The sequence below is a fragment of the Doryrhamphus excisus genome, chromosome 7 (assembly GCF_030265055.1).
Source record: "Doryrhamphus excisus isolate RoL2022-K1 chromosome 7, RoL_Dexc_1.0, whole genome shotgun sequence".
NCBI classification, from domain to species: domain Eukaryota; kingdom Metazoa; phylum Chordata; class Actinopteri; order Syngnathiformes; family Syngnathidae; genus Doryrhamphus; species Doryrhamphus excisus.
This window is the reverse complement of record NC_080472.1, coordinates 5,306,976-5,334,833: the sequence shown is the minus strand read 5'-3', so window position 1 is coordinate 5,334,833 and position 27,858 is coordinate 5,306,976. Positions and strand designations below refer to the sequence as shown.

Sequence of the window (27,858 nt, the reverse complement as noted above, 5' to 3'; positions counted from 1 at the left end):
CCACTCGTTGCCACAGTTGTCAAAAATACCTGCTGGCTTTTCATCTCAATGGACTGCAGTGACAAGCACCTTCCGGCTCACACGCGCCACTACCTCTTCAGGATGAAGCAAGTACTGCAAGTATCTGCATTTTTACTGTCTGCAATTTGCAATGAAGACCTTCTTAATACATTTTTCATTTCTAAATACACTTTTGAACATTATATGAGCCTACAGACATGAAATAAGACTCCTATTGTCACCTTCACGCACCTATTATTCTTTGTTTACAACACATTGCTTAACTATTCTGCTACAGGTACTGTAGATAGCCAATTAACGAGCTAACACCTTAGCCTCAAATTTATTTCTTTTAACCTTAAGAAACCAAAACTTACCACTTCCACACATAATATGAGGAGAAATATAATATGAGGATGGATAGATGGATGGATGGATCCCTGTATACATGAAATAACAACCCTATAGTCACAGAAATTGACATGACAATTTTTAAAAGGCTACTTGGTGTAGTACATCGTCACAATTACTTCTATACGCCGAGTGGAACCTTGGTTATCATCATTAATTTGTTCCAGAAGGTCTAACTGTCCTAAACAGATGCTAACCACATACATTTTCCCATAAGAAATCATGTAAATCCAATCAATCGGTTCCAGAATGCCAAAAGTCTTAATATAAAACATCTTTTTTACAGTTTTATAATAACATTTTGTTGTGAAATAAACCAATGAAAATGCACATAAATATAAATGATGAATGAAAGGGAAAAATGAACATTTAAGGTTCCAGTACATTTACCTTTATTGATGATGTGATTCTTGAAGGAACTCTTCCCAAAAGACACAATGTGACAGCAAGACACCACATGGACACCACCTTCGAGTTATTTCTTGAATTCAATAGTGTCTCTTACCTCAATAATCGAAAATGGAGCCACAGTGCCAGTATTTTGATAAAATTTGATTGGGGAAAGGAATATTCCACCCCTGGGAATCCCATTATATATTCATTCGGATTGGCACTTTTCTTTCGGAATGAGGTGTATACAAAGGTTACATTCTTTCCGTTTGAGCAAATAACCCAAATGGAATTGGAATATTTGGGTCCATGTATACGTGGCTACTGTGTGTATTTTCAGCATCTTTGAGATATACACATATATTACACAATGCACTATACACAATACAATACTGTTGTCAGTGCAAACTCTTAACTCATGTTGAAAGTGTCTTTCAGACCCTTCAGGGCTTGCTCCTTTGTGATTTTCTTCCAGGCCTCTGGAACATCAGCTGGCTTGCCTTTGTACCTTTGAGCAAATCTCTGATTGTAGCGTACAAGTACAAACTTCCAGTAATCAGAAGCTTGTATTGTGGCATCAGGAGGAATGTGCCAGTCAGGATAGTATTTTGTGTATTCTTTGTATGGAATCCACAGCTGAGCTTTCCCATCAATTACTTTAAATGTACGGTCAGTCTGCACATCAGTTGTACATAGAGTTTCAACCAGTACTTCAGTTGAAAGGTATCTGTATGCTCCAAGCCCCTGTGGCCGATGCACAGCAGCATGATGTTTCTTGTGGTCTTTGCCTCCAGCCTCACAAGGAATTTGACAAAATGGGCAAAGGTGTCCGCATCCAAATATCCTCTTGAAGAGCTCATCCTGTGGTTTTATTGCAAGTTTATTGAGGGTTTCACGTACGTCTTCAATTTTGGAGAATTCCACATTGAGAGTTTCCTTTAATGTGTTCAAGGATGCAGTAAAGCTTTGTGCGAATGACTGGCATGTGGTTTTGATCTGAAACAAGGTGCGTTTTTCAGCCTCCTCTGATACTACAATGTCCTGAATCAGATATTTGCGCATTTCACAGACAAGATTTAGAACATTTTCATTGTCATCTGATCGCATACTTGAGGCCTCCTTCATTGCCTTCAATATTTTGGCAAATACAACTTCCAGCTTCTTTCGCTTTAATTCACACAAAATGTTGTCTTGCATGTTTTGAACAACCTGCTCAAATATCCAGTCCTTAACATACATTTCGTACTGAGAGATGTACTTGACAAATGCCTCAAAGTCATCTTTCAGCAGTAACTCTTTCTGAATGTTGTAGTGGAAACTGGAGCGTGAACTGTACTCTACTGAATGGCAACTTGTCAAGATGTCATCTACAATGTCAACTCCCAAAGCTCTGTTCATGTAGTCCTCAATGGCGGGCTTGATACAAAACTGGACATAATCATTTGCTTTGCGTTGGCAGTGATCTGTCTCTTTGTACAAATCCAGAAAGTCAGACAAGTATTGGGGCTTGTATTGTTCCAACTGTGCTCGGGGGTCATTTTTGCACAAGAATTTTTGGTGCATTTTGAGGAACTCTCTGGCAGCAATTCCACAAATATGAAGTTTGAGGTCAATCTCAAATCTTATGTTTGCGCTATGAGACCTATAACCTTTATTTAGTGATTCATCAATCCTTTGCAACAGATCCCTTGACAAAGAATCATGGTAATCACCATCTGACTTGGTTTTATCAACAACAAACTCTGTTGATGTCTCAATGACGTTGTCTGCAAACATCTGTATGTCTCTTTTCAACATATTTTTAATCTTCTTCATGACAGAGTCAACATGGTCAATTCGGGTCTTAAATGTGTCCATTCCAAAGCTTTTCAGGTCTTTGATGTGCTGTAAGTCCTCGTTAACATTCCGGTTTGATAGATTCCTCTTCAGCTGGGTGAGAACGGATGCCTGTATATCTTTTTCTTTCAGTGCAGGTACATTGGCAGTAGCAGCAGTCCACATTTTGTCAAACTCCTCTCGAAGTTGGTCATCAGACAGTTTGGTGTCTTTGCAGTCGCTCAGAAGCTTCAAGACTCTCTCTTCAATCCTGCCACAGTACTCCTGTATTATGTCCAGTGCCTTTCTCAAAGCTATCTTTCGCTCGAGGGTTCCTTCCAATTTAGCATTGACTGAATGTTGAATCTCATTTGACAGGCTTGTGATGCAATTGAGAAAGTCTGCTTTGTATTTCTCTATCAGGTTTACATGTCTGTCTCTCTTTCTGTAATAATCGGAGAGTTTGTCTTTCATTTTGTTTTTTTGTGCTTCTATTTCTTCAGCTAGTTGTTCTTTTTTGAGCCTGACCAAGGTGGTCCATGCTTCCAATCCACCGTCGTTGTTGGCATTTGCAACTTCTAACTCTGCTGCTGTCTGTCTGGAGAGGATTTCTTTTTGCATCTCCCATTCCCACTGGTTGAACTCTTTGCACAGGTTGTCATAAGCGTGGGCCACAAGAGTGTTCCTGAAACTGAAGATGAAGTTCTCATATTTCACTGATTTCCACAGACTTCTCATCCATTCTACAAAGTCTGGGATCTTTGAGGCTGGGGATTGCCTTTGTTTTCCTACAGACTCCAGAAGATTTTTCTTGAACTGTGATACGGCTTCACTGTAACCAGTGTTTACTGGTGCCATTGGAGGAGTTCCATGCCAAAGTCCTGGGATGTTCCAGTTGTTGTTTTCCACGTCATAGTGCAACACATCTGTGATTTTTTTAATCAAAGGTTGTCTTTCCATGTCGGCTGCAATCTTTGTCATGTCATTGAGTTGGTCCAAGAGATGTTGTCTCTCTGTCAGGGTTCTGCTATGAGCTGAAACTCCAGCAACATTTTGGTGCACAAAATGACAAATAGTCTTTTTCCCAATTTCTTTCATTCTCAAGAAGGCATGAACAGCGATTTGGAGGACATCTTTCATTTCGTTTGCATTCTCCATTGCAATGTTTATAATGGTCACGTCACTTAAGCCAATGACAAAAGTTGCCAGCTGATTGTCATGCTCATAACTATCTTCTAGTTGTGCGAGCTCAGGGGATTTCAGACCTTCTGTATCAATGAGCAGAATGAAGTCACAACCCAACTCTTGTTGAGTATCTTCTCCAACTTTGAGAAAGAGCATGTAGGCCCCCCTTGTACATCTGCCACTGCTGACACTAAACTGAACACCAAACATGGTGTTGAGAAGGGTTGATTTTCCACTACTTTGAACCCCCAACACGGCTAGTACTAACAATCTGCTCTGTCCCCCGACCTTCTTGTGAAGCTCCATTAACACGGCTGTCACCCACTTCTCTGGGACGTTTGAAGCAACACCATCCAACAGTTCCAATGGATAACCATCCAACAGCATTTCAGCAGCTACTTCAGGCAAATGGGACAATTTATTTGTGGTATCATCTGAGTGCGCAGAAACCTCATAGTGAAGTCCCACCTCTCGCATGTAATGCTCTACCCCTAAAGAGCTGTCCAACAGAGCTTGATCAACTTCCGCAATGAGTTTGGCATCCTTTGCTTTGCATTGCTCTTTGAATTTGTTGCGCAGGTTGCTCAGTTTGTCTCGAGAATGGTCATTGAACCTGAATTTCATCCACTTCAAGAAAAACTGTCTTGTCTCTCTGTTGCTTGTTGATAAGGTCTCAATAAAAGCCAGCATTCCTTGAGACACTTTTTGCTGTTTTTGTTCTTCCCAAATGTGCTTTTTCTCCTCTTGTAGCTGAGCTATATGATGCTCAACAGCATCAGTGCCGACATCACTGATTCTGCACTCCTTCCTCTCCAGTTGTGATAATCTCTTCCAGTTCTCTCCTTGCAAAGGAAGCTGTTGTTTTTTGTAGTGTGGTATACTTCGCACACCAATCCCCATCATGATCTCCTCAGCTGTTTTTTTCTGCTCAAGAGTTTTGTTTTCATCCACAGTCAGACCCAAGTCAACAGCTTTCTTTTGCATATCTGCAATACTCATTGTGGTCTTTATGGAACAGAGTGAGGTTTTGATGGTTTCACAAAGCTTTTTTGAAAACTCTGCTGTATTTACCCTTGAATCCTTGATTTTGACACTGCTCATTGGTACATCCAAATCTTGCAGTGTTTTCTTGACAGACGTCATATTCTCAGCAGCACTGTCTCCGCGATGAACAACAAAATAGAGTTTGGATTTTGCATCTTGAAGAGCCTTCAGAATGAGATGTTCCTTTTCTTCAACTTTGTCCAGGAATACAAAGACTGCATTGGAAACTTCATACAGAAAAGTAAACTGTGCAAGTGACTCAGAAATGTCTCCTCGCAAATTAGCAAATGCAACTGGCTCTGGGAACACGTCAAGATTTTCTCTTCCACAAGGAAGAAACCAGCAAACTTCCACTAAACCATTTGACAGTTTTCGAGTCAGGCTTCCTCCTTCCATGTCTCTGTGGATGAACATAGTGTGATTCTGCTGGTCACGGCTGAGGACCTGATTCAAATACTGAGATTTGGATATACTGCAGCTTTTTAACCTCACAAAGGAAAACAACGGCATTCTTGCTTGGACAATGTTGTCTTCAACAAATCCTCTTGATTGGGACAAATCATGTGGACACCACTCTTTGACAATTTCTCTCAGAGCCCATAGCATCAGGGTACATTGATTGTTGTCGGTGTGGGGCAACAGCAGCGGGACGGAAAACTGGCATAAAGACATCTTGACGGCCATTTCCTGTTGCAAGAAGCTGTCTGCACAAAGAAACAGACCTACTATCAAGTCAAGAGGATGAACTGTGTTTTCTGAGGGGTTACATGCTGTGTAAAGGTCCAGTAAGTCAACGTTGTCATCGGTGTCATCATGGCTGCTGATTATACGTGTGCAGTTTCTGCACCCGGCATTGATTTGAAACAGTTTTCTTAGGAAATGAAATGGCATCTCATCCACTGATATAACAGCTTTTTCATAGATGCTGCTTTTGTTGACTTCCAATAGAGACTGAAGACTGAGTTTGTTGGGATAATATTTCTCCAGTCCAAGGTTGGAGAGGACATCCAACAGAGCTGTCAGAAAAAAAACGTCTCTATAAGATACCAGCTTTAAGTCTTTTGTAACTTTGGAGATATAATTGATGTACAAGTTGAACAATTTTGGTCCCAGTATTGACCCTTGGTGTACTCCATACGTAATATATGAACTTGCAGATGTGCAGATGCTTTTTTTTATTTTTTTTATTTTTCCTTTATTTGGGCAAATATATGAATCATTACAGTGCATTTCTTACATCAATCAAAATATAACTTTCCATTATTTACATTTGTATTCAACTATCTGATCCCAAGCCCAAAAGGAGTAGGCTGAAGCAAAAGCTTATAAATGCCTACCCCTTTTTGCAAGATATAATCATGTTCATGCCACTGTCTTGTTTCCCCTGTTATTATTATCATTGTAATATTATTATTATTATCATTATCATTATTGTTATAATCTTTATCATTATTACCAGCATTATAATCATCATTAATATTACCATTTTCATCATTATAGTTAACAATTTTTTTTATTTTTTTTTTATTTTAATTATTTAATGTTACAGACTTCATTGCTTCTTGTAGAGTGCTGTATCACTTCATCTGTTATGTTCTGAAATCCGCAGTCTTTGTGTGTCAATTTATTAGCCCACTTTTTTGTGACATTTACTTATTTTCTGGATTGCATGTGTCTAATCTTATGCATTAAAAAACAAGAACTTGAGACTGTGTCTTGTACTGTGTCACATTTCATTGAATTTACAACTAAATTAAATTCAGTAGTGCCACCAATGTAGACAGTTTTTTTTTTGTTTTTTTTTGGACCCACTTCTGAACTAATCCTCTTATTCCATACCTTTCTAATTTAGCTATTAGGATGTCATGATTGATTGTATCAAAGGCTTTTGTCAGATCCATGAATACTGCGGCTGCACACTTCCTATGATCTATAGTATTAGTGATTTCCTAAGTAGGAATGTACCTGTTGTCATTTCTCCTTCATTTCTCATGGTATCCATGGTCTGATGGTGCCTCTGAAGTCCTTAAAAACCTGGAGTCCACAATGTCTTTCAGTTAGATAATATTGTACCATACCTTATACAAACTGTTGGTGACGAATTAATAATTCTTTCCAAAAATCAAGTGAGTTACCACCATTCCTGGAAGTTTAAGTGTAGAGAAAACAGTGACTTTTATCATGTAACATTTATTATTATCTGCATGGCAATAAAAGTTAACTCACCTTCCATTTCAGTGTCCAGTGCAGTGTCCTGGCTCTGACTCTCTTCGCTGGTATTTAAAGGCAGCAGGCAGAAACAGAAAGCATTTGATATTCCTGCTAAACAGGTTAAATAACATTGTTTTTATCCCTGTCTTATCTTATCTTGTTAGTTGTCACATACTGCACCTGTTTTTACTGACAATTAAACAGCAATAAACACTACTATTACAGTTTATACGCTTATTTTATGCTGTATGTCAGGGTCTCCAATTCAATTTGAGTAAGGTTCGTTTATGCATTTTTTTCACAGTGAAGGTCCTTATTTTGCCTTACAATTGCATCAAACAGACTAGCTCATATGATCATCAAATGTAATGAAACCCTGCACATCACCCTAAAACCATTTTCCAAGCAATTTTAATGTGCTTGTTTGCTTCACTGCTCTCCATTTTGTTGCTTTTTGCTGGTTTTAGTTTCAAGTTTACTTTGTACAATACAGATAAATGAATACATTTAATTTTCTCAATAGTATTTCATATGGGGGTGATGGTTGGATATGGTTGGGATATGTTTTTATCCAAAATAGTTGAGAACCACTGCCCAATGAAATTCATTCATTCACTAATAATAATAATAATAATAATAATAATAATAATAATAACATAATTGAATAAATTTGTCTTTTACAGAAAAAGCTACAACAGTACTTTACCTTTGGGTTAGACCACTGCAGCAGAGCGCTCCCATCAGTGAAGGCTCTCAAAGGCCTCCTCCATCCGGTCTTCCCAGGGAACAGTCAACTCCAGCGGGACCACTTTCCTAGTTGTTTCTGACACCAGGACCATGTCTGGCCTGTGAGTGATCACTGCGATGTTCTCCGGGAATTTGAGCTACCTCCCTAGGTCGACTTTTAGCTGCCAGTCTCGAGCTGTCGCCAGCAGCCCCCCTGCATGACTCCGGCACTGCTTTGGCTTCTCCTCAGCCCTAACAAAGGCGATGGACTGCCTTGTTGGTTGTTGGTGTTTACTGGTGGAGATCCCTGTGCTGATGACCTCTGCGATGACCTGCAGCACTTGGTCATGGCACCAGCGGTAACGCCCATTCCCCAGTGCCCTGGGACAGCAGCTCCAGCGATCCAGCACTCCGGCAGAGAGGGCACAGTGGATTCTCCGCCAAGACCCAGCAGAAGAGGACGGGCTTGGGGGCACATCGTACACCGACCGCATGAGGAACTCAATCCGGTGTGGCTCAGATCACCATAGCTCTGTCCACGATATCTTCCTCCGATATCAGCTGCTGCCTCCCATCGGGTCCACGCTCCCTGCTGCCGCATCCCTACTGTCCTAGTGCAGCGGGCTTCCTCGACCCCTGCTCGGATCTCCTCCTGGATCAGCTGACGCCTTTCCTTTCCCTGGGCCTTGTTGAAGTGAGGTCTTCGGTTGCTCCCGAGGCCTGACCGTCCAGAAGCCACTGTTCCCACCAGCTCACTGTGTTGCAAGCGGGACTGAGCCTGGTCTACTGCCTCGTGAGCCTTCCACTTCCTGCCAGCTCGTACTTCTATGCCAGCCGAGGAGACTTTCATGTCACTGGAGTCCCTATACTGCAGCACCCCTCTTGCTCGGGTGACCATAAACTCCTCCATCAGACTACTGAAGGGCAGTTTCAGCTTGTTGCTCCTCCCGTACAAGGCGATGTTGCTGAGGCTTCGTGGTAAGCCCAACCACCTCCACAGGAAACAGCTGACCTTCCTCTCAAAGCCCTTGACAGTGGTCAGTGGCACATTGTAGACCAGCAGCGGCCAGAGTAGTCTTGGCAGGATGATGTGTTGGTAGATCCAGGCCAGTTGGAAATGGTGATTAATTAACATGATTAATCGGATTAAAAGTGACTAGCATGTGCTTTTCATCTGAAGAAATACTTTCTCACTGGGGATGCTGAAAAAACGTATCTACTGTTTAGCTTAATGGGGAGAGTGACAAAGTGAAAACTTTGTCGCCTCCATGCTAATGATTGTTGGTTCTATTTCATTACCTGGGATTGACGTTATAAGGTACTATCTTGAAAGTTCCACAGTGGCATTGGAGATGTTGCTGTCAAACACTAACTGTTCAGTAACTACCAAACAGTGGAAGCTGAAAACATACACCTGTCATCTACACATCAAATAGCGATGTTATCATTTTCTCTCTGGAAAACAAGCTACTGATGGTGAATTTGCATTAATTTTGTGCTTTTAATTAAATGTGCTTGTATTTGCTTCATAAATAAATAGCATCACATGGCATGACTGTTGTAATACCCCCCTTGCATCCAATTTTTCAGTATATGGTCCTCATTGGAAAAGGTTGGTATGTTCTTTCTGCTCCTTAATTGACAGTGAAAACATTTGCAGTATGTGCCATCTGAGAAGACAAGATAAGGCAAGAGATACAAAATAATGTTAATAAACCTGTTTATCAGGAATAGGAAATGCTTTCAGTTTCCATTTGCTGCCTTTGAATTCAAGGAATGCCAGAAACTATCACAAGAAAACAAGTTTATATGACCTCGCTAGCAATGGGCGTCCTGGGAAATACCTTTTTTGATGCTAAAGCCTCACAAAAAATACTTAAAAAAAAACATCTACAGTGTTCTGTTTACATAACTGACAACTGACTATTATATCAACCAAGCTACTGCGATTTTATTATCGTAGCAGAAAAACTAATTGCTAGTCTCAACATCATTCACAGATGGAATAGTTGATATTAAGCTCAAGGATACTAAGACTCATATTTTGAGGACTGGAGCACTGAGGACTGGAGCGGACATTGTAAATGTTATCGCTGCTGTTGTTATTGAAGGAACTACCATAAGTATGTGTATCAATGTGCATCAAGTTTCTGTAGTGTTTTAAATCATCAAAAAAACTGCAAGATACTGCAACTATTACATGTTATCATCAACGTACGTGTTAATGCATGATCACAGCATGGATATCAAACGATGCAATGTTGTTAGAGGTTTTTTTTAAGGGCTTCATAGTCGAAATAGGTGTATCTGATGATTGTAAGCTAGCTCAAATCAACTTGTTTTCTCATTTATAATGCACAGAATAAGGAAATAAATATGTGAGAAACTGTCATAACGGTATTGGTAATACAGTGATTTTTCCCAATGCCATCAGACTTGTTGGCTGTGGCCAGGTATTATGGTAAACTATGGGCATACTAGCATCCGTTGGTTTGTAAATGAAGGCATTACCTTTTGGCTGACAAGGGTGGAGTACAGAACAATGCATGCTTTCGTGGTTGATAGCAATCTTTAGATGACTAAAGCTTCATTTCTGCATCAAAGTAGTGGTTTGTTGTACTTTTTGTAGAGTAAATGACTGTTATGTTATTTGTGTATATTCACATATTTGCCTTTTTCTTCAAAAATAATGTTTTGCAACATTTCATGTTTTGTTTCACATAATTTCTGTCACGACTCACGATCATATTTTTCCCCCTTTTAAAATTATTTTTACTTTTTTAGTCTGCTCTTATTTCAGTAATTACTTGTGTCACTACTTTTTTCCTTTTATTTAACATTATCTAAATGTGAGCTTACTTTCACTTGAGTTAGGGGTTAGCATGGTTGTGACTTGAGTTTGCACCTCAGGATGGTTCATTAGCTAAAATTGGCCACTCAGAGGGTAGTCATTTGGCTGCTCTCTGGGCATTGTAGATATAGAATAACAAAAAACATAACAAAAAAGGCTGTTCACATCTCCGGATGGATTATTAGCTAAAACTAGCCCCCACAAGTCAAGCCATTTGGCTCACCTCTGGTAATTCTAGGTAGGGACACGTACCGCTGGGCATTCTAGTGTTAATGCACAAAACGTGAAAAACTGTGTGTACCTTAGGTGAGGGCGGAATCTTGAGCTTGATGAAGGTTGGGCTGATGATGGAATCTATGTATAGTGTATGGTCCCACGAATCTGGGTGCCAACTTCCTGTTGGAAACTGCTAGTGGTAAGTCCTGGGCAATAGCTCCACCTCCTGACCAACTTGATAGTCTGGTCTGGTGCCGGGATCCAATGGCGGTCCGCCACCCTCCTGTTCTGTCCAAGCCCTTGTCTCCCTCCAAATGCCTGGGTGGCAGGGATTGCCACATCCCTCTGGTAGCCGTGTGCAGCTTTAAATGGAGACATACCTGCAGCCGAGCTCTCCAAGTAAATGTGCACGTATTCCACCCCCGGGTGGGATGACCAGGCTGAAGGGTGCTGATGAAAGACGCAACGGAGGGCTGCCTCAAAGTCCTGGCTCTGCCTGGCCATTGGTCTCCAGGTGGTATCCAGAAGATGACGACCCTAGCACCTTGCAGAAACCCCTCCACACCTGAAACCTAAACTGGGTACCTCTGTCAGATACGATGTCCATGGGTATGCCATGTGTCTCACCAGCAGTCGCTCTGTTCCACCAGTAGATAGCAGTATAAGCCTTGTAATGTGCTCTAGAGCTTGGAATGTATGTTTGCCTGTTAACTGTTCGCTCTTATGCCAACAGTCAGTGTGAATTAACACATGTTGAATGCTGTGCTTTCTTATTTTGATATTTGATGTCAATTGCAACTAGCTATTCAGCACCTGTTTATTTTGCATTTGAAGAATTGCAGAACCACACCCCCATATTGAAACTTCCACCTGCTGTGTTGAGAGAAGAGCGTGTGTTGATTGTGTTGATCGTGTGAAAGTTCTAAAGGACAGTTAAAGAAGTGACAGTTTGTTTGTTCTGATCGGACATTCTTCAGTGGACCTGGAATTAGGCAACCACAAGTCAGAATAACAATAACCGTGCATATCATCAGTGCACCCGATTTTTCAGTGAGTGTGTTCCTTGAGATCCTTGGAAAAAATTATAATATCATCAAGATATATAAAGCAAAATATGTTGGTAATGGTAATGGTAATGGTTTAATTTCATTTGAACATGCATCAGGTTACAATTGAGTGCATCCCATAATCAGTTCCCAGTTCCACATGTCCAAAAGGAGTAGGAAGAAGCAAAGCTTATTAAATCCTACTCCTCCATTTGGTACTTTTACAATCAGTAACTGTTACATTTGTTCACTTCCTGCTTTCCCAATATAGTTTAAGTTTTTTATTTGTTTTTTTTTGTTTTGATTTTTTTATCACGTACCAAAGTATGAGGTGATGTGACCATGCAATGACGTCATGACTGGTTCAAGACTCTTCATCCTTGTATTTAGCAAACATCAACTGCTTGTATTGTTTCTTGAGTTGGCTCATCGTTGTGCATTGTTTGACTTCCATTCCATAGTTTGATTCCACATACTGAAATGCTATGGCTAGCATAACGTAGTCCTAGCATAGAAGTGTTTCAAATGTAGTTCTTCCGAGATCATATTTCTCCTCTCTTGTAGAGAAGTATTGGATGACATTTTTAGCTAATTGGTTATTTTTAGCTTTATATGTTATTTTAGCTGTTTGAAGTGATATTGGACCTGACTCCATCCTTTCATAAGCACATTAAGAATGTGATTAAAACAGCATTTTTTTCATCTCTGCAACATTGCGAAGATCCGGCCTATTCTTTCCACTACTGATGCAGAGACCCTAGTCCAGAGGTAGGGAACCTATGGCTCGGGAGCCAGGTAGGGCTCTTTTGATGACACTATCTGGCTCTTAAGCATTTCTTACCGCAATAAAAATTTATTTTTGCTAACATTTTAAAATAAACATCACAGAAATCACTGTTAAAAATAATATTAATAATCAAAACTTTCTTATGCATTTTAATTCGTCCATCTATTTTCTACTGCAATACGGCCGACCATATCCATCTTTCCTGATGATATTTTCCAGGTCAAACACCAAAACTTGATTATTACTGGGTAATGCGGTAGTCTACCTCGGTCATTGAGATGTCAAAAAAACATGTAAATGTAAACTTTCCTCCTTTAGTCAAATAGCTAAAGCTGCAGAACCAAGCCTTCTGGTGAAGATGGCCAAAAGAATGAAATACGTGTATTGAATACGGTTCAAAACTATGCAGCAGCAGAAGTTGCATTAATGGCAGCAAGTATTTGATTTATTATTAGACACTGCGCTGCTCACAAAAGTATGCTGGCCACACACCATTGGCGTGGGGTAGTGTGCCTGGTCTACATAATTAGAGCCCATTATATCTAAAACTGTTGGTCTTACATAAAAATGCACACATTTGCACATTTTATTGCATTCAAAATGTATATGGCTCTCACAGATACACATTTTAAAATATCTGGCCTTCATGGCTCTCTTAGCCAAAAAGGTTCCCGACCCCTGCCCTAGTCCATGCATTTGTCACGTCTCGTCTCGACTACTGTTAATGTACTGCTTTCTGGTCTTCCAATGGCAAGTTTCAAAAGCCTGCAGTTAGTACAAAATGCTGCAGCACGACTTCTTACAAGGACGCATACGTTTGACCATATTTCTCCAGTGCTAGTCAACTTGCGCTGGCTCCCAGTTCATTTAAGATGTGACTTTAAGGTTCTGCTTCTTGTTTACAAAATATTACATGGGTTGGCACCTTCCTAGTATCTGGTTGACGTAATTGTACCCTAGGCTCCGTCTTGAAACCTACACTCACAACACGCCGTTTTTTTGACAATCCCAAGAGCCAGAAAGAAGTATGCGAGCTCTAGAGCCTTTTCTATTTGGGCTCCAATGGTGTGGAATGTCCTACCTGTTAAAATTAGAGCTGCTACCTCAGTAGAAATGTTCAAGTCCCGACTAAAGACTTGATTTCTACACTTTAGCGTTTAGTTAAAAATATTCCCTGCCCGTTTGGCTGTTTAATTAATCGGTATGGACAGTGAGCTAAATAAAAGATGTAAGCAACATGGCCATATGTGGACAGCACACCACATGATCTAACTTTTGGAATCAAACTTTGTCCAGGTATTTATTTTAATTGCAACTACATTTGTTTTCAGCACACAGTAACTATATTAGTATTATTATTGTATTTACAATGAGTTCATAATAACCCATCAATCATGCATCTATGTCATTTCTGCAGGAGATGCTGAGCCAAATGAAGTCATCACACAACATTCCAATACCATTCCAAAGTGACAATCTCACTATGGAAAAGAAAAGAAAATGCAATTCTGGTCTTTCTCAGGAATAATGTGAGAGAGAACATCAATGACATGAAGAGAGTGAGGCCAAATAAACCTCATCAAGTCAAAATGATGATTGACTGTTATTTCTATTCCATATGCATACATTTGACATTATATTTTTTATAAATTATGTTACATCGCTGCTTATTTATTACAGTTGTTTGTTGTTTTGCAATAAATGTAACAATTTGTAAGATGTGTGCCTTTTATTTAAAAAAATGTGTTGTGAGGCAGACTACAGAACATGACATCATGTAGAAATGTATGCACCTTACTCTATGGAAGCAAACATGAACAATTTAATTATAGTCCATAGTTTGCCTGTCACATTCAGCAAGTGGTGAAAGGTGATGATGTAGTGAAAATCAAGTGGTGTCACATTTCTGAGTGACTTCATCCCCTCGGCCATAGGTTTTAACGGGTGAAGGAAGGGGTAAGACGAAGGGGAGTGGTTAAGTGGTAGAACCGGGATTCAGACCGAGTCCATTTTTATTCAGCATGCCTTTGGTAGTACAGTAAACCTCGGATATATCGGACTCGGATATATCGGAAATTCGCTCACAACGGACAGATAAAAAAGAACCGATTTTTCTGTAATGCATTTCCAATAAAAATTCATTGCATATATCGGATTTTTTATAACGGACTTCGCCTATTTTGGACAAAATCTCCAGTCCCGTTCCAATGCATTTCCATTAAATTTCCCTCGCATATATCGGATGGCCGCATCGTGGCGCTCCGAAGCTAGCTGACATTCTGAGACGTTTTAAAGCAGAGGACATTTTTAATGCCGATGAAACTGGGTTATTCTGGCAAATGCTGCCAGAAAACACCCTGGGATTTATTGAATGAGATCGTAACCTCACTATTGGAAATAACATAGGCCTGACGGGCGTAACAGGGCCTAGCTTAATTAACAATTTGTTATGCTCAGAGTCCAATAAAGTTAAATTCTCATTACCTTACGTCTCTTTTCATTGCCCAGTCCAGGTACATTGGAAACATAGTCAAGGAAGTGCCTTTTTATAACGGATAAAATCCGATTTACGCATATACCGGATATAAATCCGATATATGCGTAAAACGGACATTTTCCGGTATACACATATAACGGATTTCGCTTATATCGGACAAAACCAGTGGGAACAATTGAATCCGATATAGCCGAGGTTTACTGTACTTATTATTCTTTTTTATGACTGTACAAATGCATGGACGCACACAGTTCAGTTTCAAATGTGAAAATTGTAAATAGGTCATGGTGTTATATTTTTAAATAAATATTTTCATGTAAAACAACCTTTGTTTTTATGTTATGGCCAAGTTGGAATAGAGTTGCCTGTTTAAGGACACCATTCTGAGTTTTGATAAAAGGATCTTTACCCAAAGTGACTCTGGGTGTGATATTGGACCCAACTCTATACTATCATAAGCACATTAAGAATGTTACTAAAACAGCATTTTTTCATCTTCGCTACATAATGAAAATACGGCCTATTCTTTCCACTTCTGATGCAGAGACCCTAGTCCATGCATTTGTCACGTCTCACCCTGACTACTGTAACGTACTGCTTTCTGGTCTAAAGATGGTAAGTTTCAAAAGTCTGCAGTTAGTACAAAATGCTGCAGCACGACTTTTTACAAGGCCCTGACTCAACTGGACCACATCTGACATGGCCTACCTCAGGGAGGCACTGCAGCAGAGGGATGGTGATCATCCTAAGACCCATGGCTCACCACCTCCCCTGATGGCATTACATCTTGGACCTGGACTATTATTATACTCTTTGTTATATTTAATTGTCACATGTTACCCTCTTGACATCCATTGCAGCCTGGTCATCCTAGAGTAGGGATTCCCCCATCTGCGGTCCCTTCTCAAGGTTTTGTTTTCCCTAATGGGTTTTGAGTTTTTCCTCTCCCTGATGGGGGTTCAGACCAGGGGATGTTGTCTATCGTCTATCATCTACTGTTGCCTGCTTGTTAAGCCCTTTGAGACTCTTTTGTGATTATGGGTTATATAAATAAACTCGACTTGACTGGACTTTGGTGCAAACCGGCAGCAACAGGCGCTGGCCCAGTGGACTCTTAGCATTAGAGAACAAGTTTACAAAGTAACTTTATATATAAACTGAAATAAATGCGAGCTGAAGAAAACTTAATAAAGTGGAGGCATTGTGACAAACGCAGAGCCGTTTTCAACTTCCCAATTGCACTGTGTACGTGAATGAGGCACCGCAAAAATGGAAACAATGGAAAAAATGCATTATCCTTAATGGTTAATCTTTTATAACAAGTATCCGAGTTTGGTTTTTTTTTCTGCTCATTCATTGTCAGTGACAACATTTGCAGTATGTGTTACAGAGTTACAAAAGAATGTTAATAAACCTGTTTATCATGAATATGAAATGCTTTCTCTTTGCTGCCTTTAAATTCAAGGGAAGAGAATCAGACCCAGGTCACTGCTGGCTGATATGCAAGGTGAGTCAACTTCTATTGGAGGGTGGGTAATAATAAATATGAAGTTTCTTTGCATTAAACTTTTGTAAAGAATCATTACTTTATTACCAACAGTTTGTATGGAGTATGACATAATATGACATTGTGGCCACCAGGTTTTTATGGACACAGGACCGACATACCGTGGCTACCATGGGCACTGAAGAACAAAAACCAACAGGTGCATTATGATTTTGATTAAATACATATTTGTATGTATTAATATTACCACATTTTTAAATAACAAACCACTGTTGAGTTGTTGATGCTTCTAAAAGCATGAAATTAGTTACGTATATCCAGCGGTGTGAGAAAGTGTTTTCTCCCTTCCTGATTTCTTGTTTTATTGTAAATCTGTCACACTTAAATGCTACAGATGATCAGTGACAAACTGTTTTTTTAAATGAAACTTTCTATTATTGACTCATTCAATCCCCGCCCTTTTTCAGAAGCCATCCCTCTAAGTACCAGCATTTTTGGATGATTTTGACAGATTTTTAAAGCCACGCATAATATTGTGATATAGGGATATATACACATGATATATACCAGAAGAAAGGTTAGACTGTCATCTTTCATCAGAAAGTTATTTTCTACCCTTTTCTGTTCTTCCTTTTGTGTTATCCGTGGACCATGATATCCTCTTGTCACGTCTGGACCTGTACGTAGGTCTTAAAGGAACTGTTCTCCAGTGGTTTCGTTAATATTTATCTGAAAGGCCCTTTTCTGTCAATATTGGCAACTTCAGTTCAAAAGTGGCTTAACTCTGGTGTGCCTCAAGGCTCCACTTTGGGTCCAGCCTTGTTTGCTCTGTACATGTTGCCCTTGGGGTTTTTCATCTCCAAATATAATAGTACATTTCATTGTTTTGCAGATGATCTCCAAATCTATCTGCCTTTGAAATCTGGTAGACTTAATGTAGTCTTAATGATATCAAGCAGTGGTTGTCTCTGAATTTCCTTAAGGTAAAGGAGGGAAAAACAGAAATTCTTGTTTTTAGCAATCCAGCTCCTTTAGATGGTGTGGATAGTGTTCTTGGCCCGTTGTCTTCATATTTCCAACCATATGTTAAAAACCTTGGCGTGTTTTTAGACGGTTCTTTTAAATTAATTAAACAAGTGAGTGCTGTGGTCCAATCTTGTTTCTTCCACTTGAGACAGTTGGCAAAGGTAAAACCGTTCCTTCCTAATGACGTCTTTGAGCATGTTTTTTGAGCACGATTGCAATTCATTGTATTGTGGTCTGGACAAATCTTCCATGCATCGTCTCCAGCTGGTTCAAAATGAAGCTGCCGGCCTGTTAATGGTTACCAAGAGACGGGAACATATAACCCCAATCTTGGGCTCCTTGCATTGGTTACCTGTTGCTTACAGGATCCAGTTCAAAGTTCTTCTTTTGTTTTTTAAGTGGCTGAATGGGCTGGCTCCTTCACACTTATCTGACTTATTGAGTGTTCATGTTCCTACCACAACTATGAGGTCCAGCTCAAAGTTTCTGTTAACAATGCCTCAGTCTAAACTTACATCTCGGGGTGATAGGGCCTTCTCTGCCGCAGGTCCGAGACTTTAGAATGGCCTGCCTCTTAACATTCGATCTGCACAATTGCTGGAGCATTTTAAATCCAGATATAAAATAAAAAAAAATTATTAACTGCATTTTGTGTGAACTATTGTTGTCATTGACTACATTTGTTTGATGATCGGAAATTTAAAATTTGAAAACATGCAAAAAATAAGAAATCAGGAAGGGGGCAAACACTTTTTAACACTATTGAAGATACAGGTAAGGGCCAGAAAATTAGAATATTTTCATAAACTTGATTTATTTCAGTCATTGTGTTCAAAAGGTATAACTTTTACATTATATTGAATCATTGCACACAGACTGATGCATTTCAAATGTTTATTTCTTTAATTTTGATGATTATAGGTGGCAACAAATGAAAATCCGAAATTCCGTGGGTCAGAAAATTAGAATATTACCTAAGGCCAATACAAAAAAAGGATTTTTAGAAATGTTGGCCAACTGAAAAGTATGAACGTGAAAAATATGAGAATGTACAGTACTCAATACTTGGTTGGAGCTCCTTTTGCCTCAATGACTGCATTAATGCGGCGTGGCATGGAGTCGATCAGTTTCTGGCACTGCTCAGGTGTTATGAGAGCCCAGGTTGCTTTGATAGTGGCCTTCAGCTCTTCTGCATTTTTGGGTCTGGCATTCTGCATCTTCCTCTTAACAATACCCCACAGATTTTCGATGGGGCTAAGGTCAGGCGAGTTGGCTGGCCAATTGAGAACAGAAATATCATGGTCCTTAAACCAGGCACTGGTAGATTTGGCGCTGTGTGCAGGCGCCAAGTCCTGTTGGAACGTAAAATCCCCATCTCCATAAAGCAGGTCAGCAGCAGGAAGCATGAAGTGCTCTAAAACTTGCTGGTAGACGGCTGCGTTGACCTTGGATCTCAGGAAACAGAGTGGACCGACACCAGCAGATGACATGGCACCCCAAACCATCACTGATGGTGGAAACTTCACACTAGACTTCAAGCAACGTGGATCCTGTGCCTCTCCTCTCTTCCTCCAGACTCTGGGACCTCGATTTCCAAAGGAAATGCAAAATTTGCTTTCATCAGAAAACATAACTTTGGACCACTCAGCAGCAGTCCAGCTCTTTTTTTCCTTAGCCCAGGTGAGACGCTTTTCGCGCTGTTTCTTGTTCAAAAGAGGCTTGACACGAGGTATGCGGCAGTTGAAACCCATGTCTTTCATGCGTCTCTTGGTGGTGGATCTTGAAGCACTGACTCCTGCAGCAGTCCAGTCCTTGTGAATCTCCCCCACATTTTTGAATGGGTTTTTTTTCACAATCTTCACCAGGGCGCGGTGATTCCTATCGCTTGTACACTTTTTCCTACCACAGTTTTTCCTTCCCTTTGCCTCTCCATTAATGTGTTTGGACACAGATGTTTGAGAACAGCCAACCTTTTCAGCAATAACCTTTTGAGTCTTGCCCTCCTTGTGCAATGTGTCAATGGTTGCCTTTTGGACAGCTGTCAAATCTGAAGTCTTCCCCATGTTTGTGTAAGCTTCAGAACTGGACTGAGAGACCATTTAAAGCCCTTTGCAGGACACCAGGTGTCTTCAAAATTGAACCCTTTCACAATATTCTAATTTTCTGACCCACGGAATTTCGGATTTTCATTTGTTGCCACCTATAATCATCAAAATTAAAGAAATAAACATTTGAAATGCATCAGTCCGTGTGCAATGATTAAATATAATGTAAAAGTTATACCTTTTGAACACAATGACTGAAATAAATCAAGTTTATGAAAATATTCTAATTTTCTGACCCTTACCTGTATATACTGCATAGTTATCTCAGGAGATCACTGCACAGAGAGCATTGTATTTGGCCACCAACTCAAAAATGTGTTCAGGCAGCAGTAGTGAAATAAACATTTTGAAGAAGGTGCAATTGCCAAATAACTGAGATAATGGACGTTTTGTCAGCTGCTCTGAGAATAAAGCTGGTACTCTGACGGGTCAGCAGACAGATTCCAGAAATATAGAATTTCCTATAAACAATTATGATTGTATTGATAGTTGTACAAAAGAAATCGTGGACACAGTTAACATTATTGAAATTGTATATATATATTTTTTTTTTACAGTTTTGTTGGATGTCCTCTCCAACCTTGGACTGGAGAAATATTATCCCAACAAACTCAGTCTTCAGTCTCTATTGGAAGTCAACAAAAGCAGCATCTATGAAAAAGCTGTTATATCAGTGAATGAGATGCCATTTCATTTCTTAAGAAAACTGTTTCAAATCAATGCCGGGTGCCGAAACTGCACACGTATAATCAGCAGCTGTGATGAAACTGATGACAACCTTGACTTATTGGACCTTTACACAGCATGTAACCCATCCGAAAACACAGTTCATCCTCTTGACCTGATAGTAGGTCTGTTTCTTTGTGCAGACAGCTTCTTGCAACAGGAAATGGCCGTCAAGATGTCTTTATGCCAGTTTTCCGTCCCGCTGCTGTTGCCCCACACCGACAACAATCAGTGTACCCTGATGCTATGGGCTCTGAGAGAAATTGTAAAAGAGTGGTGTCCACATGATTTGTCCCAATCAAGAGGATTTGTTGAAGACAACATTGTCCAAGCAAGAATGCCGTTGTTTTCCTTTGTGAGGTTAAAAAGCTGCAGTATATCCAAATCTCAGTTTCTGAATCAGGTCCTCAGCCGTGACCAGCAGAATCACACTATGTTCACCCACAGAGACATGGAAGGAGGAAGCCTGACTCGAAAACTGTCAAATGGTTTAGTGGAAGTTTGCTGGTTTCTTCCTTGTGGGAGGAAAAATCTTGACGTGTTCCCGGAGCCAGTTGCATTTGCTAATTTGCGAGGAGACATTTCCGAGTCACTTACACAGTTTACTTTTCTGTATGAAGTTTCCAATGCAGTCTTTGTATTCCTGGACAAAGTTGAAGAAAAGGAACATCTCATTCTGAAGGCTCTTCAAGATGCAAAATCCAGACTCTATTTTGTTGTTCATCGTGGAGATAGTGCTGCTGAGAATATGACGTCTGTCAAGAAAACACTGCAAGATTTGGATGTACCAATGAGCAGTGTCAAAATCAAGGATTCAAGGGTAAATACAGCAGAGTTTTCAAAAAAGCTTTGTGAAACCATCAAAACCTCACTCTGTTCCATAAAGACCACAATGAGTATTGCAGATATGCAAAAGAAAGCTGTTGACTTGGGTCTGACTGTGGATGAAAACAAAACTCTTGAGCAGAAAAAAACTGCTGAGGAGATCATGATGGGGATTGGTGTGCGAAGTATACCACACTACAAAAAACAACAGCTTCCTTTGCAAGGAGAGAACTGGAAGAGATTATCACAACTGGAGAGGAAGGAGTGCAGAATCAGTGATGTCGGCACTGATGCTGTTGAGCATCATATAGCTCAGCTACAAGAGGAGAAAAAGCACATTTGGGAAGAACAAAAACAGCAAAAAGTGTCTCAAGGAATGCTGGCTTTTATTGAGACCTTATCAACAAGCAACAGAGAGACAAGACAGTTTTTCTTGAAGTGGATGAAATTCAGGTTCAATGACCATTCTCGAGACAAACTGAGCAACCTGCGCAACAAATTCAAAGAGCAATGCAAAGCAAAGGATGCCAAACTCATTGCGGAAGTTGATCAAGCTCTGTTGGACAGCTCTTTAGGGGTAGAGCATTACATGCGAGAGGTGGGACTTCACTATGAGGTTTCTGCGCACTCAGATGATATCACAAATAAAATGTCCCATTTGCCTGAAGTAGCTGCTGAAATGCTGTTGGATGGTTATCCATTGGAACTGTTGGATGGTGTTGCTTCAAACGTCCCAGAGAAGTGGGTGACAGCCGTGTTAATGGAGCTTCACAAGAAGGTCGGGGGACAGAGCAGATTGTTAGTACTAGCCGTGTTGGGGGTTCAAAGTAGTGGAAAATCAACCCTTCTCAACACCATGTTTGGTGTTCAGTTTAGTGTCAGCAGTGGCAGATGTACAAGAGGGGCCTACATGCTCTTTCTCAAAGTTGGAGAAGATACTCAACAAGAGTTGGGTTGTGACTTCATTCTGCTCATTGATACAGAAGGTCTGAAATCCCCTGAGCTCGCACAACTAGAAGATAGTTATGAGCATGACAATCAGCTGGCAACCTTTGTCATTGGCTTAAGTGACGTGACCATTATAAACATTGCAATGGAGAATGCAAACGAAATGAAAGATGTCCTCCAAATCGCTGTTCATGCCTTCTTGAGAATGAAAGAAATTGGGAAAAAGACTATTTGTCATTTTGTGCACCAAAATGTTGCTGGAGTTTCAGCTCATAGCAGAACCCTGACAGAGAGACAACATCTCTTGGACCAACTCAATGACATGACAAAGATTGCAGCCGACATGGAAAGACAATCTTCTATCCAAGAATTCACAGATGTGTTGCACTATGATGTGGAAAACAACAACTGGAACATCCCAGGACTTTGGCATGGAACTCCTCCAATGGCACCAGTAAACACTGGTTACAGTGAAGCCGTATCACAGTTCAAGAAAAATCTTCTGGACTCTGTAGGAAAACAAAGGCAATCCCCAGCCTCAAAGATCCCAGACTTTGTAGAATGGATGAGAAGTCTGTGGAAATCAGTGAAATATGAGAACTTCATCTTCAGTTTCAGGAACACTCTTGTGGCCCACGCTTATGACAACCTGTGCAAAGAGTTCAACCAGTGGGAATGGGAGATGCAAAAAGAAATCCTCTCCAGACAGACAGCAGCAGAGTTAGAAGTTGCAAATGCCAACAACGACGGTGGATTGGAAGCATGGACCACCTTGGTCAGGCTCAAAAAAGAACAACTAGCTGAAGAAATAGAAGCACAAAAAAACAAAATGAAAGACAAACTCTCCGATTATTACAGAAAGAGAGACAGACATGTAAACCTGATAGAGAAATACAAAGCAGACTTTTTCAATTGCATCACAGGCCTGTCAAATGAGATTCAACATTCAGTCAATGCTAAATTGGAAGGAACGCTCGAGCGAAAGATAGCTTTGAGAAAGGCACTGGACATAATACAGGAGTACTGTGGCAGGATTGAAGAGAGAGTCTTGAAGCTTCTGAGCGACTGCAAAGACACCAAACTGTCTGATGACCAACTTCGAGAGGAGTTTGACAAAATGTGGACTGCTGCTACTGCCAATGTACCTGCACTGAAAGAAAAAGATATACACGCATCCGTTCTCACCCAGCTGAAGAGGAATCTATCAAACCGGAATGTTAACGAGGACTTACAGCACATCAAAGACCTGAAAAGCTTTGGAATGGACACATTTAAGACACGAATTGACCATGTTGACTCTGTCATGAAGAAGATTAAAAATATGTTGAAAAGAGACATACAGATGTTTGCAGACAACGTCATTGAGACATCAACAAAGTTTGTTGTTGATAAAACCAAGTCAGGTGGTGATTACCATGATTCTTTGTCAAGGGATCTGTTGCAAAGGATTGATGAATCACTAAATAAAGGTTATAGGTCTCATAGCGCAAACATAAGATTTGAGATTGACCTCAAACTTCATATTTGTGGAATTGCTGCCAGAAAATTCCTCAAAATGCACCAAAAATTCTTGTGCAAAAATGACCCCCGAGCACAGTTGGAACAATACAAGCACCAATACTTGTCTGACTTTCTGGATTTGTACAAAGAGACAGATCACTGCCAACGCAAAGCAAATGATTATGTCCAGTTTTGTATCAAGCCCGCCATTGAGGACTACATGAACAGAGCTTTGGGAGTTGACATTGTAGATGACATCTTGACAAGTTGCCATTCAGTAGAGTACAGTTCACGCTCCAGTTTCCACTACAACATTCAGAAAGAGTTACTGCTGAAAGATGACTTTGAGGCATTTGTCAAGTACATCTCTCAGTACGAAATGTATGTTAAGGACTGGATATTTGAGCAGGTTGTTCAAAAAATGCAAGACAACATTTTGTGTGAATTAAAGCGAAAGAAGCTGGAAGCTGTAGTTGCCAAAATATTGAAGGCAATGAAGGAGGCCTCAAGTATGCGATCAGATGACAATGAAAATGTTCCAAAACTTGTCTTTGAAATGCAGAATGATCTGATGGAAGACTTTGCGATACCAGAGGATGCTACAAACCGTGCTTTGTTTCAAATCAAAACCACATGCCAGTCATTCGCACAAAGCTTTACTGCATCCTTGAACACGTTAAAGGAAACTCTCCATGTGGAATTCTCCAAGATGGAAGACATACCTGAAACCCTAAATAGGCTTACAGTGAAACCACAGGATGAGCTCTTCAAGAGGATATTTGGATGCGGACACATTTGCCCATTTTGTAAAATTCCTTGTGAGGCTGGAGGAAAAGACCACAAGAAACATCATGCTGCTGTGCATCGGCCACAGGGGCTTGGAGCATACAGATACCTTTCAACTGAAGTACTGGTTGAAACTCTATGTACAACTGATGTGCAGACTGACCGTTTATTTCGAATATTTGAAGGGACAACTGAGCTGTGGATTCCATACAAAGACTACACAAAATACTATCCTGACTGGCACATTCCTCCAGATGCCACAATAGAAGCTTCTGATTACTGGAAGTTTGTACTTGTACGCTACAATCAGAGATTTGCTCAAACGTATGCGTGCAAGCCTGCCGATGTTCCAAATGCCTGGACGACAATCACAAAGGAGCAAGCCCTTGAGGGTCTGAAAAACACTTTCAACATGAGTTAATCTTTTGCTCAGGGGATTTCAGACAACAGTAGTAAACCTGGTTCATGGTGTAATATATGTGTATACTAATAAATACCTGTACCTTACATTTCGATAACACTGTTCTGGGAACTCAAGGATGCTGATTATATATTTTGTGGTGATGGTGATGATGTACTACACCCAGTAAAAGATTGTCACATCATATTTATCTTTGAATATTGTAAATATCTATCTTGAATATACTGTATTATGAGTCTTTTCTTGTAAACTCCAGATTACTTTTTTCTTTTAGTGAACTCCAATCGAACTGGCTTCATGACTTAGGGAGGTCAAAGTGACCTGATTGTTACCCAAGATGGGTTTGGATGTTAATGAATTCCAAGATGCCCTGCCCCAAACAGTTTGTTCCAGTTAGAAGGTACCTCCAAATCAGGGCTGAGTTCTGGAAACCTACGTCATTGTTACTGCTTCAAAACACTATTTAACTGTCTCCCCAACCAGTGTCTTGTTTTGCTTTTCAAAAATGTACCATAAGAATTGATTAAATGTCGTTCAATAACCATTTCTTTAAAATGGAAGTGATATTACAGCATACTGTATGTAACAGTATCCTTGCCTCAAATCAGCAGTCCTTTCCTCTTCCTGCCCAAGGGTGCTTGATGAAAATTTGAGTGTCACTACCACAACAAAGACTCAAGTGTCAGTGATTCACGTGTAAGTGTAATATGTACGTAAGTCATGAATGAATCATTGACAAGTGAATTTCCTCAAATTTATAGTTATTGAATGATAATATTGCATTGTTAAACCTTACAGTATTGTTGCACTATTGTTCGGATTGTTATGTGGATTTACTTTTGAATTTGTCAGTCAGCTACATTTTAAATAAGAGAGGTTAATTTTGCAAAATATTTTGTATCCAGTACATACTGTGTACAAGCAGTGTACACAGTAGTAGTCTAAAAGCTGCATGTTTCCACATTGTGACATGCAATATTTCGAACACGATGCTACATACAAAGATTTAACATAACAGTAGCCCACCAGAAAGGTTGTGCTGTTATTGCATTGACGTCTTCATCCTTCTCTTTAAAAGACCAGACATATTGAATGAGCATCCAATGGAAATATGGAACCTGTGCAAGGTGCACTGTGGTTGAACTCACTTTCGAAGTCATTGTTGTGCCACCCCGGAGGTCAGGGGAACCAGGGTAAAGAGCAGGTGGAAACACCTGGCCAGGCCCAGCAAGGTGTACTGTGGTCAGACACACTCTCCGAGTGCCTCAAGTTGTCTGTCTCAGACACAGTTGTCTGTGTAAAAAAAAAAAAACAAGACCAAATTAATAGCTTGTGAGAGCTCTTTTGCATTTTGAAATGCCTGTTAAAATATGGAAACACCTGTACAAACTCCTACAGGCCAAACATGTAGTTTTAAGAATGCAAAAATAAAATAAATGTACACTTACAGTATACGCTGAAATACTTATTTATATTTATTGTCAAATTCACTACCTATTTTACTATCTATTTTGCCATGGACCTACCTCCTTTTGAAATAAGCAGACATTAAAACATATATGAAGCACTGCATTGTTTTGTTAGCTTAACTTTTTCATATCGTGTATAGATGTAAATGTCCACTTTGAGAACAATGTCATCAAGCTAACTGGAAAGCAACACAATTGACAACTTACATTGTTGCTGGTCGTCAGGACTCATCCATGAAATCTTCCCAACTTCCACAGCATTGTCCTTGAAATAGTAGATGGCAAATGCCATTGTGGCTTCTTAAATGCTGAAAAATATTTGTTTTTCCTTCTTCTGTGACCAGTGTCCCGTGTCAACAGTACCTTTTGGGGTGGGGATCAGGGATGTGCATTAATGAGCATTAATTTAAAATTAGGCGACTCCCATTGGCTGCCAGGTAGGGGGCGGGACCATGGCAAGAAGTGCAAAGCATAGCATCCAGTGAGAACGTGGCACCACAGCTAGAGCTGAAATTGATGAGAAGCTTAGCTAGATCATAAGAGCGATTTTGAATGCGTTGACGCTGTGTACAGAACACCTTTACCAAACCTTATGAAAGGGACTGACTTGATCAGTAAAGTCAAGTGAAATGTTTTTCTGTGTGACATTTAAGGTATAAAGTAATATAATTGTTTAATTAATTAACATTAATATATAAATGTTAAGCACAAGTCAATGGCTTGACCGTATTATGCACATGGAGCAAGATATACTACGTATTAGTCATTTGTGGCAGTAAGAAGTATACTAAAGTATAAGTAAGTCCGAGTATTAATGTACTTAGTCTTTATACTTTTCAGTATAAGCCAATTATACTTCAAGTATACTTCATTGTACTATTATTAAGTATATAAAATATAGTTTACCAACTAATAAAGAAATTTACTATCTATAAATGTGCATTAAATATGTATAACACAAGTAGCTAGCCAAAACACAAGCTAGCTAACACCAAAACACAAGCTAGCTAACAGTCATCACACCAAGTTTACGAACACATTCAAAATAACCATTCAGGGACATTTAAGATCGCTATTTCAGAAGCTTTTTACACAGATACTCACAAAGACGAAAGTTTCCGGAGCTTCAAACGTTTTAGAAGAAACACAGCTTGTTCATGAGCTCTTCAAACTTAATTTCTTCCGTTGCAAGCTGTTGCTTCACAGAGCGAAGAAAAAACGTCAAAGATTGTCTAATCGCGAGATGAGTACTCACTCTTCCTGTCACTGAAAACATTGTTTTTAAATGCTGTCTCACTTTGATCTTTTTTAATCATTTCTTTTTAACCGGTTTTACTCTACATTATATCATATTTACTTAACGACT

The 27,858-nt window shown here is 39.9% G+C and overlaps 3 protein-coding genes and 1 long non-coding RNA gene across 6 annotated transcripts; 1 reads left to right on the top strand and 3 right to left on the bottom strand.

Moving 5' to 3' along the window:
* Nucleotides 1-6: 6 nt before the first annotated feature.
* LOC131131902 (up-regulator of cell proliferation-like) lies at nucleotides 7-7,590 on the bottom strand. Of its 2 annotated transcripts, none has more exons than XM_058076929.1 (3): nucleotides 7,072-7,590; nucleotides 6,811-6,879; nucleotides 7-5,861 (listed from the first exon to the last, which is right to left on the bottom strand). In XM_058076929.1, exons 2-3 carry the CDS (start codon nucleotides 6,845-6,847, stop codon nucleotides 1,213-1,215), a joined length of 4,686 nt encoding a protein of 1,561 aa, XP_057932912.1. In that variant the 5' UTR covers nucleotides 6,848-6,879; nucleotides 7,072-7,590; the 3' UTR covers nucleotides 7-1,212. The 2 variants fall into 2 exon arrangements, with proteins under 2 accessions (XP_057932912.1, XP_057932911.1); XM_058076928.1 differs by having other exon boundaries at nucleotides 8-5,861; nucleotides 6,811-6,988.
* On the bottom strand, nucleotides 5,868-18,514 carry LOC131131907 (uncharacterized). Its single transcript, XM_058076941.1, is given in 5 exon segments — nucleotides 5,868-7,118; nucleotides 7,763-8,175; nucleotides 8,177-8,243; nucleotides 8,246-8,342; nucleotides 8,345-18,514. Coding segments are annotated over 4 exon segments (1,116 nt in total). The 5' UTR covers nucleotides 8,918-18,514; the 3' UTR covers nucleotides 5,868-7,118; nucleotides 7,763-7,796.
* On the top strand, nucleotides 16,654-25,917 carry LOC131131903 (up-regulator of cell proliferation-like). Its single transcript, XM_058076930.1, has 3 exons — nucleotides 16,654-16,686; nucleotides 16,821-16,885; nucleotides 20,375-25,917. Exons 2-3 carry the CDS (start codon nucleotides 16,858-16,860, stop codon nucleotides 25,021-25,023), a joined length of 4,677 nt encoding a protein of 1,558 aa, XP_057932913.1. The 5' UTR covers nucleotides 16,654-16,686; nucleotides 16,821-16,857; the 3' UTR covers nucleotides 25,024-25,917.
* LOC131131912 (uncharacterized) lies at nucleotides 23,044-27,858 on the bottom strand. 2 transcript variants are annotated; one of them, XR_009130270.1, is made up of 5 exons: nucleotides 27,597-27,858; nucleotides 26,856-26,999; nucleotides 26,700-26,757; nucleotides 26,172-26,316; nucleotides 23,044-26,092 (listed from the first exon to the last, which is right to left on the bottom strand). It is a non-coding gene; the product is annotated as an uncharacterized LOC131131912 (long non-coding RNA). The 2 variants fall into 2 exon arrangements; XR_009130269.1 differs by having other exon boundaries at nucleotides 26,700-26,999.

Bases quoted from the DNA above. Each gene is read 5' to 3' on its own strand.
- LOC131131902 (XM_058076929.1), bottom strand. From the start codon at position 6,847: ATGGATACCATGAGAAATGAAGGAGAAATGACAACAG. The intron at 5,862-6,810 runs GTACATTCCTAC...TTTTTCTGACAG, and splicing joins TGAAGGAGAAATGACAACAG to CTCTGTTGGATGTCCTCTCC.
- LOC131131903 (XM_058076930.1), top strand. From the start codon at position 16,858: ATGGGCACTGAAGAACAAAAACCAACAG. The intron at 16,886-20,374 runs GTGCATTATGAT...TTTTTTTTACAG, and splicing joins TGAAGAACAAAAACCAACAG to TTTTGTTGGATGTCCTCTCC.